The sequence below is a fragment of the Siniperca chuatsi genome, linkage group LG9 (assembly GCF_020085105.1).
Source record: "Siniperca chuatsi isolate FFG_IHB_CAS linkage group LG9, ASM2008510v1, whole genome shotgun sequence".
Taxonomy (NCBI): Eukaryota; Metazoa; Chordata; class Actinopteri; order Centrarchiformes; family Sinipercidae; genus Siniperca; species Siniperca chuatsi.
In genome coordinates this window covers 18,003,153-18,015,428 of record NC_058050.1, presented here as the reverse complement: position 1 = coordinate 18,015,428, position 12,276 = coordinate 18,003,153, and the positions used below count along the sequence as shown (strand labels likewise).

At 38.3% G+C, this 12,276-nt stretch overlaps 1 protein-coding gene across 1 annotated transcript in view; it reads right to left on the bottom strand.

Moving 5' to 3' along the window:
• Positions 1–1,477: 1,477 nt before the first annotated feature.
• Positions 1,478–12,276, bottom strand: part of LOC122881561 (MDM2 binding protein) — a 30,686-nt gene continuing 19,887 nt past the window's right edge. The window contains exons 14-24 of the mRNA XM_044207890.1: positions 10,142–10,306; positions 8,070–8,163; positions 7,829–7,981; positions 7,157–7,252; positions 6,694–6,957; positions 6,361–6,524; positions 5,331–5,443; positions 3,646–3,759; positions 2,039–2,104; positions 1,902–1,955; positions 1,478–1,651 (exon numbers count right to left, since the gene is read on the bottom strand). Of these exons, the coding sequence (XP_044063825.1) occupies positions 1,917–1,955; positions 2,039–2,104; positions 3,646–3,759; positions 5,331–5,443; positions 6,361–6,524; positions 6,694–6,957; positions 7,157–7,252; positions 7,829–7,981; positions 8,070–8,163; positions 10,142–10,306 (1,268 nt within the window). The 3' untranslated portion in view covers positions 1,478–1,651; positions 1,902–1,916. The remainder of the gene's footprint in view (positions 1,652–1,901; positions 1,956–2,038; positions 2,105–3,645; positions 3,760–5,330; positions 5,444–6,360; positions 6,525–6,693; positions 6,958–7,156; positions 7,253–7,828; positions 7,982–8,069; positions 8,164–10,141; positions 10,307–12,276) is intronic.

Genomic DNA, 12,276 nt, shown 5'->3' with positions numbered 1-12,276 from the left:
CTGATTGCATGGTTGAGAAGATGCATTGTAATGGTTACATTATCAAGAAACTACTTTGGCGATGGATGGGTTTGCTGAAGGGCCACACAACAAGGTGGATAACAATATAATACCATACTTGTGAATTAGCCCTTCAGTACACAGTACTGATGTGAGGAACAACACTTTCACACTGAATTAGCCTTTTACACCTGTTGACAGACGTTCTGCTTTTCTGCCCACACTCACGCACAGATGAAATTGTTTCCCAAGCAACAAAGTGGCAACTAGGCTGAAAATACTTCACGCCTCGAGTTTGTCTAATGAAACACTTTAGAAATAAGATAAAAGACTTTTCCTCTCTGTCCTCTCTTCCCTCTTTAGTTGTATAAATCTGCTTCAGCCTATTTTCCCCATATTTCTTTTTTACTTTCATTTTTCTCATCCCTCTATCAGCCAAAAGACAAACCTCAAGTCCCTAGAACAAGAACCTCCCACAGCCTTTAATAACATTTATTTTACAACAACAAGCAGCAGCGACAACAGATGGCCAACTCATCTAGTCGGTGCTGTGTTCATTTAATGAGCCCACAGAACATGTCTGTAAATCATTTAGTGTCCTGAAATTAAAACAGAGACCATGTCTACTACAACATGATACATGAGATTTGTTGTTCCACATTAATCCTTGAGCTCGTTTTGTGTTTTTGTCTTCCTCTGAAATGAGTATATCTGACATTGACTTGTGACTTAAATGTGTACAAAGTCTTAGTAACACTAAAAAATTAAAACGTTTTAGTCTCCATACTAGTAGACTAATGTTACCTTATCACTTTATACCAAGGACTCGTGATAGGTTGCACCAGTGGAAGCCTTCTCCTCTGCACAGCCACATAATATTTTCCTTTTTTGGTAATTTTCTACCAAGGATTTTGTGTGGGACGCAGATGTGTGAGGTACAATGTCAACTGTATTATCTCTTCTGTTGGTCGACTGCGATACAACAGCACATGCAGATAATACACTTTTATTGTCTGCACTCACCCTGACATTCAGTGTTGCTCCCACACACTGATGGATACACACACTGTCCATTCCCACAAAAACATATGGACTAAAAATGTCAGTTTATGCAGTTTACATCCCCTTTTATACCCTCAAACTGAGTAGGAAATTCCTGTTCTTTTCAGGAAACTTTTGAACAAATTATTAAGAAATTATGGACCTGTAAAGTTACGTGTTACCGTACATTATAAACCAAATTAAGTACCAAAAAACAAGTAAGTTATTTCTGTTCATACAACAGTCCACCAGCTATCCTCACCATACGCAGATATTTGCTTCTTGTGCATAGTAATGAAACTGTCTGTGTATAGTCATCGTATTCATCCAAGTAATACAATTTCTTAAAGACAGCACATACTGCGCACATACCATTTTCTAAACACACATACACACACACTTTAAGGAAGGTAACAGGAAGTTACACTGCACAAAATAAGATTAAAAAACACTTTATTGTGTTACAAACAGTAAAATGTAAAGATAAATTATGTACATTCACAAAGCCATAAAATTGTTGAAAAAGTGGGAAAGGATTTTAACTTCTGCTTGAAAACAGCTACAAAGACCTGAAGCCAACATGGAAGCCCTCCTAGCCTCTCAATGCAAGCTGAAAAAAAATGGTATGTCATTTTATGATTGCCTTAGTGAAAGAAACAATAAAATTAAATAAAGGATTAGGTTCATTAAAACAGGCTTAATGTAACAATTTAAAAGGATTAAAATGCAAACACTGATAAATGTGTGGAAATGTGACACAAGATGCTATTTTTAATTTTTTTTTTTTTAAAAAGGTGGAACCCTCTTTTACCTATGAAACAAAATCACATATCAAAAGAGACGTTTTCTTCACCACTTACTCTTCAAGGCCATCTTTACTTCTTTGAGGTCTTCTCCAACACCCAGTCAGTGACCTACAATAACAGAAAATATGATTAAAAAAGTGTGACTTCAGGAGATTCAGGTTTAAGAGAACTAAACCATGTGTGTGTGTTACCTGTTTAACGTTGCTGCTGGCTGCCTTCTTCATCTCATCATGCAAACCCCGAGATGTCTTCAGATCCTGGGATCAAACAATAGAAGAGGAGGATCATACTGACGCAGTAAGGTACATTCACATGGGCATTACATCATACAAATCGAACATTTTAGGTCAGAAGTGAACACATTTTAATAACCCTAGAAATAGGGTTATTTGTAACACTAACCCCCCCACTACATTTATGTGACAGATTAAGATTTTACATACAAAAATGATGATGAGTTGTAATTAAACTACCTATAGTGGCTATTTGTCCATAATCAAAATAAACACTTGAAATCAGCCCACTGATGCAGCGTAGGAATAAATTATATGCAGGCAAAAGAAGTTAGTTGTCCATTAACAAATGCTTGTGTTTTTCTTGAGGTTTATTTGCAGTTCATAAAGAAATTAGGGCTGCGCGATATGGTAAAAAAAAAAATAGTAAAAATCATATTGCAATTATTTTGACATATTACGATATGATTCACGATAAGTGATTTTTGCATCACAATTTTCATTTTCACAGAAAAAAAACATGATTAAAAATCAAGATGATGTGACATTTGTTGTTGAGTCTGTACCAAACAAACATGTTTTCCTACATCTGGAGAACAAGATTTATAGGCCAGGGCATCTCTGCAGCATTTCATTATAATACTGTTTTGTCATTTATTTTACCTTTATCAAAAAATTGCAGCTTCTGCGATTTGGATATTGCACTTGGCCATATTGCAATTTCGATAATATTTCGATTAATTGTGCAGCCCTAAAAGAAATCATGGCTCCTTCTGCCTGTCTTGCTCTGGTAAAACACCATAGACCCTCCCAGGTGCATGCTGGTCCTATATAAAGCTGGTGCCTGCAGTGCTGCCCAATTCTTATAAAACAAAGAATTAGCAAATGAAAATACTAATCTAAATAAAGAAAATATCTAGATTAGATCAAACACTCAAAAGAAATTATATATATCACGCCTACACTACCTAGCAGAATATAAAGTAGACAAAATGAGCTCCTCCTCAACCAGCTATAACTTCAAAACACACGCTAATGCATCAGTAATAATAATCAAATTATATAATATATAAAGTATAGTGAATAATAACACTTTGAAAGAGGCCATTCTGCATAACCAGTACTTTAACGTTTGATATGTTGAGTATGTTTTGCTGATAACACTTATGTACTTTTAAGTAAAGCCTTTGACTTGTAACAGAGAATTTTTACATTTGTGTATTGCTACATTAAAAAGGAGCAAGGAGGAACTGAGTACTTCCACCACTGCTGGCAAGCTAGGCAGTTTTACCTCATTGTTTACATTCTATCAAACAAAAACACCTGATTACAATTTACAAGGAGGCACAAAAGAAAACAGATGAAAATGTGGGTATTGGCAGAAACTACAAATGGTGTTCTATTATTGTGCTAATTTGTTTTAAGGGTCTATAACAAAACACAACATATGGTCAAAATTGCAGTACAAGTCCTGGATGCATAGAAGCACACAAATAAAGGAACTGTCAAAGAGAGGACAGCGCTGACTGTGTGTGTGTGTGTGTATGGGCAGTAAAAAGACTAACCTTGAGATAGAATTTCGAGATATCAAACAGTCTTTTGCTGCAGGCCTCAAAGCACTCGTGCTCGGCAGTGATCCCGTGGTGTTTGAGGGTTTTAGCTACTACATCAAGCAGCATCTGAGGACACGAAAGACAGACACAAACACACAATTTAATATTAGCACAATTGTGAAAACATTAAATCTAGCTGTGTTTATTCCCTAACCACCTGACGCTAACCCTGTTCAGAGAAACTAATTTTAGCACGGCTCCCGTTTTAAAAGGAAGGGATGTCAAAATGTCTTGACTTTGGGGACATCCTTACACAGGATTGCACACCTTTACATTCACAGTGTGAGCTCACAGGTACAAACATACAAATATTGTACTGGTAGAGTCGACAGGAACAACACATTCCTGAAATATATAGAGCTGCCTTTAATCTTGTCACAGCGACTGTTCTGAGAAAGCACCATAAATTATTGTGAGGATTCATCAGTGCCATTCAGTCTCATGAGGAGTGGAAAGGCAGCTTTTAATCTCTGTCCTGAATAAACTGCTATCATTATTTCTGAATAGGGCCAACTGTTCTTTCCTATACTTGGGTTTGGATGATAAGCCTGTTTGCATAGTAATCATAAATCAGAACAAGTCAAGGTCGGGATGCAGATTGTAAACTGTACGTGGGACAGAGGAAACGGTGTGCGAGTGTGTGTGTGTGTGTGCAATTGTGCATTTGTCCACATATGTGTTTCTGTCATTGTGCACACTGCACAAATATGTGAAAGATGACAGTGAAAACTGTGTGTGTCTGTGGAGGCAGGCAGCAGATGATATGATAATGGTATAGCTTTTAAAGTGCTTCTGCCATGACATTATAATGCAGCCCACACATTCAAAGTGATCACATGCAAAACATAAAACATTTATCTTTGCTGGAGCTGTTGCACAACTCATCTGTAGTAGAAAGACTGGGAGTGTGTTGTGTGTTTGTCTGCCACTGTGTCTGTTAAATTTGTGGTGGATTGGGGAATTACACATTCAGACGTTTTCAGATTTTAGTAGAAAAAGTAAAAGAATGTATTTTTAAAATTCCTTGCTAAACAGGTGAATATAACAGAAAGACTATGGTTTATTACAACTTGGGTTTTATTTTCGGGGTTCCATCCATCGCTTCTATCGGTTATGATAATATTTTACTCAGGTGCTCAAATGTAACATTAAGTGAGAGAGAGAGAGCATGCGTTATATATGACTGACAAAGATGAAACTTGTTGCCTCAAGAACATGCACTTTATGTTCTTCCTCACGTTGTTTATGTTGTTTAAAGTGTATTTGATGTTGAGCCTACAAAAGTGCACAATACGGTTCACTTTTCAGTTTGAAATCCAAGGCAAATATAGGGTGAGGTAATTTTATTATATTTCAGCTCCAATAATAGTTTTTGAGGAAAGATTGATGAATATTGTGAAAGCCGTGATTTCTTTGGCCACAATAATTGCAGCATGAAAATTTGATACTGGCACATTCCTAATCATAACCGATAGAACCAATGACCAGAGCTGCAAAAACAAAACCATAGTTTTCCTTTAAGGATCGTTTGCTAACCAGGTGAAAAATTATTTATCATTATACTGAAATTTTAACATGAATCACAGACTAGTAGATATGAGAAATGCAGTATTATTATCACACACACAAACACTCACTCTGTTGTGTTTCTGGGAGCGTGACTCTTTGGCAGATTTGTCCTCTGTTTCTCCATGATGTGTTTTCTGCTGTTGAGGTTTAGGTTTGTCAGCAGAGGGAAGAGTCACCAAACCTGGGTAGCAATGTCAGGGAAATGAACAATAAGGCATTACCATCATGACAGCACAAATCCTTAGCATATGTCTGAGTAGAACAAGACTTAAAAGAAAAACATCAACGAATAACAAATGAAAATAATCATAAGATAAAGTAATAAAATAATATCAAACAAACAAACTTTTAAACAAACTCAAATGTGGTCTTCGGCTCTCCTGTATAGAATCACTACAGTTGGAATCCATTTATTTGTAGAGTAGTTTAACAGGTCATTCAGAAGTTTTAACCTAATAAATTTGAAGGGCTTGCCGTTTAATTGGAATTTATTTAAAAAATATTTATAAAATCCATTCTAAAAAAATTAGGATCTGAAATAAAAGATTATTTGCAAATCCTCTCTAATATGGAAGGATTTGTAGATGATAATTGGATAGCTTAATTGGTGATGCTATCATCACATTTCAGAAGACATTTTAAGCCTCTAAAATACACCATAAAAATTCAGTATTTTATTATATATGATGATATAAATTTGTTTTGAGAAGAGTTCATGGATAAATGTTGGGTTCAATTTTCCAGATCAGTTGTGTTCTTAGCGTCTTCTCAGGCCTTCTTGCCCCCCACTCCATACACACGAATTACGTCATGTTGAATTGATGGACATAGAGGAAGTCAGTTTGACAACAAGGGCTTAGTAGCACACCATCATTTTATTTAAACGTTATAAGTAATGGTGTGCAGACTCTTTCATGCATATTTGCCAGTTTTGAAGTTCTAGCACCTGTGCAACTACAACAGACTGAGAGTGTTGTTTCTTAGATAGTCCTATCATTAATACCACGCACTGTGGTGCACGTGTGGAAAATGAAGTGCCTACTGTAGTCCTCATACCTACTGTACCCTCCCGTTTAAGGTTGAGTGTTTTTGTTTTACCTGAGGATGTCCGTCTTGCTGTTGAAGAGGCAGAAGGGCTATTGGAGGAGGAGGTGGAGTGGGATCTGCCCGGCTGTTGTCGTAGAGACCTAATGGCAGGGTGTGGCCCACTGCTGCCACTGCTCTGAGAACAGAGGGAGTCACTGCTTTCTGACTTCACTAGCCTGGACCATTCAGACAAACACAACGGCACAAAAATGGCGAACATTACTAACACTTAAGTGACGACATTCCACGTACCACAACCACAACCCCAAGATCCACCCATCAACGTATTTATCTATTCATACACTTCTTGCTGCTAACCAGGAGCAACATACACCATCATCATACCTCTTGCGAGGATAACCTCCGAAAATGTCCGTGTCCCATGACTTGCGCTTGAGTCGTGCTACATCAGCGTTCTGCAGAGTCTCTCCGTCAGGCACACTTCCTGGTTCTGATATCACAGCAGGGGAGGGGGCGGGGCTGAGGGCGAAGGGGAGGGCACAAGGCTCCTTGGAGCAGGTGGTTTGGGTCTCGTACCGAATCAGACGGGACTGGAGTTTTACAAAGGCCTGGTCCCGGTCCAAGGACCGCTGGTTGTCAAGGCAGAACCTAGATGAACAAAAAAATCAAATTACAAACTGTAATAATAATAATAATAATAATAAATAAATAAAGAAGTAATGGAGACTGATGTGGCTAATTACTGTCTGAGGATCTACCGATCATAACACATTTTTCATAGCTGCCTGTACTGTAAAATACCAGTAACTGTAGCTGAACAGTCGCTGTATAGTTTGTAGAAACTTACTCTATGCCATGGTAATGCGAGGCAGAGGCTTTGTTGAAGGGCATCTGGCTGACTCTCCTGGGAGAAAGGTCTGATGACAACTGAAACACATTATAACTGAACAGAAAGAGAATGTGGAAGACAAAGAGAGTAGGGGAGGGGGACGGAGAAAGAGAGAGGGAGGGAGGACAATTAACAGTTTGTCAAAGAAAATGAATCAATTTAACTTTCTCTTCATTAAACCACAAATACAAATGCCACTAATTAAAACACACACAGTTTGGCCTGACAAAAGTATTAGCACTAACTGTCGACTGCTCTGCTCCAGAATGTTTTTTTTTCAACCCAACTCAATAATTTTTCTAGAAAGGTTGTAAGCTCACTGTAGCAGGCTAATGATCATAATCAAATCCTCATTATGGCCTCATTAACTGTTTGTCAATCCGAACCAGATACTGTTTAACTGACTACAGTATGTGTATGTTCATTTGTAAATCAGGATTTTTTTCTGTACTGATTGAGTCACTTGCCTTGTTTCATGACCATCTTTGTGTTCGTTGTCTACAGTATATGCATAAGCTTCAGTCAGTGCTCACTTTGAAAAGTCCAATTCACGGAGCCAGACAAGTGATATCTAAAGTTTCATGTCAAGGTGGTACCCAGCATTGAGCTGGGAAAGATGACTGAACCTACCCTCTGTTGATAACCAGTGGTTGCAGCTCTGCAGTAGGCAGGCCATCAGATGTGAAGTGTTTTAGAAGTTCTCTGGCGTCCAGTAAAGCAGAAGAGCCCTTTTGACTGTCTTTAGGACCCAGCAGACTGTCACTCGAGCCAGGACCTAAAAACCTAAGACACACAACACATCTACAGTGTAGATCAAATACAGTATATTAAGAACACAGAATTGTCATATGTCTATTTAAATCTCATTTACCTCCTCTTCTGTCGTCTCCTCTGCAGGTTCTCCATGTTTTGGAGGACGCTCCTCTCAGGCCAGTCAGCTTGCAGATGGGAAGCGGTCTGAAAGCCTACAATGACCAAACAACAAGCCTTAGTTGGTCAGAGTTGTTGTTCCCTCTGGTTAATTTGGGAATTCCTTCAAGCAAGAACCAGAATCTCTTAATATCGGTCCTTAATTTTTGTTTATCCGCAAGGCAATGATTGAAAATATGACCAGTAGTTGAAAAGTGTAATTGTCTCCTTTTATTCAAAAACTGCTTGACCCATAAGCAGGAGTTCACAATAATTTTAAAATGCTGATGGATGAGCATTTAGAGTACCTCAAAGGAAACAGAGTTAAGTGCTGCCGGGAAAAATCAGTAAGACATTATAAGGGTGGCATTATGTTGTAGGACAGTGGAGAAACTACCCAGTATACAGGCACAGGCAACGTGGGCACCATGTACTGTATGATGGATTGCAAGAGTTACTGTATCCCAACATTCACTTGAGCCAGGTCAGCACACTTAACTCTTGGCAGACAGAAACCTGAACAGATGAAATCACAACGTCCAAAATATCATCGCTCTGCATTTTTCTTGTGTTTGGACAGGAAGATTGTATGTTATCTCAAGGAGGACAGAAATGTGATGAAACTGTAAACAGAGGAGATGAAGCAATGGCCTGAGGTTGTAAGTGTATTATACTAAGAGACTGATGCTCTCTGCCAGTGGTTTGACAGCCCACATAAAGTCATTCACACCTTTAGGCGATGCAGATACACAAATGCAAAAGACATTCCTAATGGTTTGCAGACCTGTTTATTGCTGTGAATGACATTCCCATCTCCAGAGCAGAGGGTGAGCAAGGATTATGGGAAAAATAACCTGATTTGCCACATAGAATGTATGTCTCTACATGTTTATACCTATCATCACTTCTGCTTTTGAAGCTTACTGGCTCACCGCTTATGAAATTCCAGTATGTCCTTTATGTGAAGTCCTGGAGAGCTAAATACATGTAAATGGTACAGAACATGAAATCAGTCTATTAGACCTGTCTATTCTAATACAATTACACTTGCTGAGACAATGCCTCAATCTAGTAACACAGAAATGCCAAAAACAATTGTCAAATAATGTCACAGCATTTATTACATGAAAACTACTTGACATGCATGCATACATTTACTGTGCACATTTAGCTCTAGCTGCAGGCTGGAACTTGTTTTATTACTTTTTTATTTATTTGCGTATTATTAGCTGACATTGTTTCCTAAAACTGTCATCCTATGACTGTGCACTGCTGTGTAACAATTCACAGGCAAGAATATATGCTTTGGAAAATGGGAAGACATTGGTTTCCTTGATGTCATGTGTGGATTTTTGCACACTGTATTGTGAGATTTACATTGTGCTGTTCACTCCGCGTATATCTTTACATTGGCTGAATAATCTAAGGCCAATTAACATTTGTAAATCCCATAATTTGAGTACAATGAGTTTTATATGTGCATAACTATCATTATATAGGTCCCCAGTATCTGATGTATCATAGTCAATGCTCCCTTTAATCTAATGTCACATGGTCTGTTGTACAGCAATGGTTAGATTAGTAAGCTGACAGCAGGTGAATGCTTCTTTCTGTCTCATATTATTCTTGAATCTCATGGTTTACATGCCGCATTCAAGTTATATCGATCGGACCGTAATTATAAGCAGCCGTCTCAAAAAAAAAACTTTCATGTCAGTCTCGTAGTTGTAATTCTGATGACGATATTTCCCACTTGGTATAAAGAACTACAGGAAGGATCAACAAACCGGTGGTAAAATGGCTTCAAAAGCCACCATCGCTGGCAAATACATCATAAATAAAATCCTCTATTAACACATATACATTTAATATCACAGGGTGATGTAGGAAAAGGTTGTCTGTGGGTGGTAGGGGTTCCATTGTGAAAGATTGACCAGCCTACTGACAAATTTACACTGTGTATGTATCTACTGTAGCTTTAAATAGATGTGAAAATACTGTTGGCTTGTTTTTTGTCTCTTTCTTAGTCCATACCCGAGTTCTTGGCCGCTGTGCCCTCCTGCTCATCTGTCAGACAGGTGGCAGCAGAAGGCAGAGTGGAGTCAATAATCTTCAGATACTGCTCCCTGGCCAGACTCAGAATGACCTTCAAGTCATTGACAGGTATTGAGGTTGGGGCCGATGCTTCTTCCTTCTGTCCTGGACACACAAACAGAGGCTGGTTTTCATTTTGGCAACATCTCAGATTTAGTTTTTGGTTCACAATTAGTTTTAGTTTTATTTCAAAAAAGCACTGGGTAATTATACATGTTGGTAGTCCCAAATACATAATGGCCAACACTCCCATTTTACCCACATTTCTCCCGTATTTCAAGGCCATCTTCCGGTACCCTCCCGTTTTGTTGTTTCACCCGGGAAACTCCCAAAATTTGCATTTGCACATTACCCAAGTTGCCACGTAGTCTATGAAACACAATCCACACACACTACTAACACTAACTAATTTCAACCCATCTGTCACCGCAACCTGGCCATAGTCAGGGTAAAAACCTAAATGTTGGCAGGTATGCAAATAACATCAATGCATATGGTTGTGATAAACCAACCGAAACAGACATCCTGAACTTCTCACGGACCTAATGTAATTTGATTAATTTTATTTTAAGTACATTTATTTATTCATAAAGGCTGTCATTTGTAGACTCTCTTTAATGCAGTTACCTCCTTACTGAGGTAAATATGACAACTAACCATGATATGGATTTAAGGTAATACTGCTCAGTAACATACAGTACAATTGCTTTTGGATTGAATTTTGGTGTGAAAGCTTTCAATAAGCAGCAATTATGCAATGGGTGGCTCCGGCTTTACAGAAGCAGTTGTATTAAATGATAATTAATACATATTTAATACATTGAAAATCTTATGCAGGCTTAGCTTTTTAGTGAAATAGCAAATGCTCTCAAACTCTCTCTCTGGACATTTTGAAGAGGTGCCCAAAGGGCAAAGATGGGCAGGTGAAATGATAGGACATTTTTATAGTATTGGTTTATTAAGCAGAAAAAAAGGAAAGTCCATTGTCAATAAAATCTGCATAGTGACATGGGGCAATTTAAAAAAGCTTCCCGTTACATTAGAAATGATTGAGAGTTAGATATCCAGTGAAATGGAAACTTGGAGAAAAATGATAAATGGAGTCCTTGGCACACACACGCATGACATCACACAGACTGATTACAGCCTATAAGACAACAGACAGATCCATGATTGTGCACACACGCATGAACCTCTGCGTGGGTCTACCTATGGGAACCTCAATTTTTGTCCCCACGGTGACAGAAGTCCCCATGGGTTAGTGTGCATTCAGGTTAAAGTCCCCACCGGTATATAAGAACACACACACACACACACACACACACACACACACACACACACACAACACAGAAAATCAGAAAAACTTCCAACAGTACTTCTAACTTCTGCAGCTTATAAGGACATGCCTTTTCCCGATTTAATGCCAAGTCAGAATATACTGCAATGAATTTCATTAAGGCCTGTGGTCTGTCAGGATTCTTCATTCTGCTCACGGCCTTTTCATAGAACCGGCCTATTGCTTTTTCTCAAGTCTGAAGAATTTCACTCCACTTCCTTTAATCTGGCTCCACTCCACTGGTGTTTCACTATCTTCGCCTGCCAAGGGGACATTATGTGTGTCTGTAAAATAATGATACTTCAACAGAGTCTTTCTATGCGCCAGCCTGTGCTGAGCGCTGGAGAGAGCTGAGAGTTCAAACTGACGACAGTTCAGGAAGCTCTGAGTGGCCCCGACAGTTGATATGCCTGTTCCGTCCATTTGTCTTTGTCTCCGGTATGAATACACATCTTAATGACTGACATTTGATCTCAATTGAATTTATATTAGGAGTCAACACTGAGGACTCCTGTCATTTTTTTTCTACCAGCAGGTGACTGAATAAAGCTGACATGTACACTGTTGGTCTGGTTCTAGTTTCAAATAAAGTATTTTTAAATGACTACATTATGTATAAAAAATGTATTATGTTATAAATGTAAAGCTCCAACTAATGACTATTTTCATTATTGACTGCCAATTTTCTAAATTAATAATTGATTGTTTTGACAATAAAATGTGAGAAAATATTGAAAAA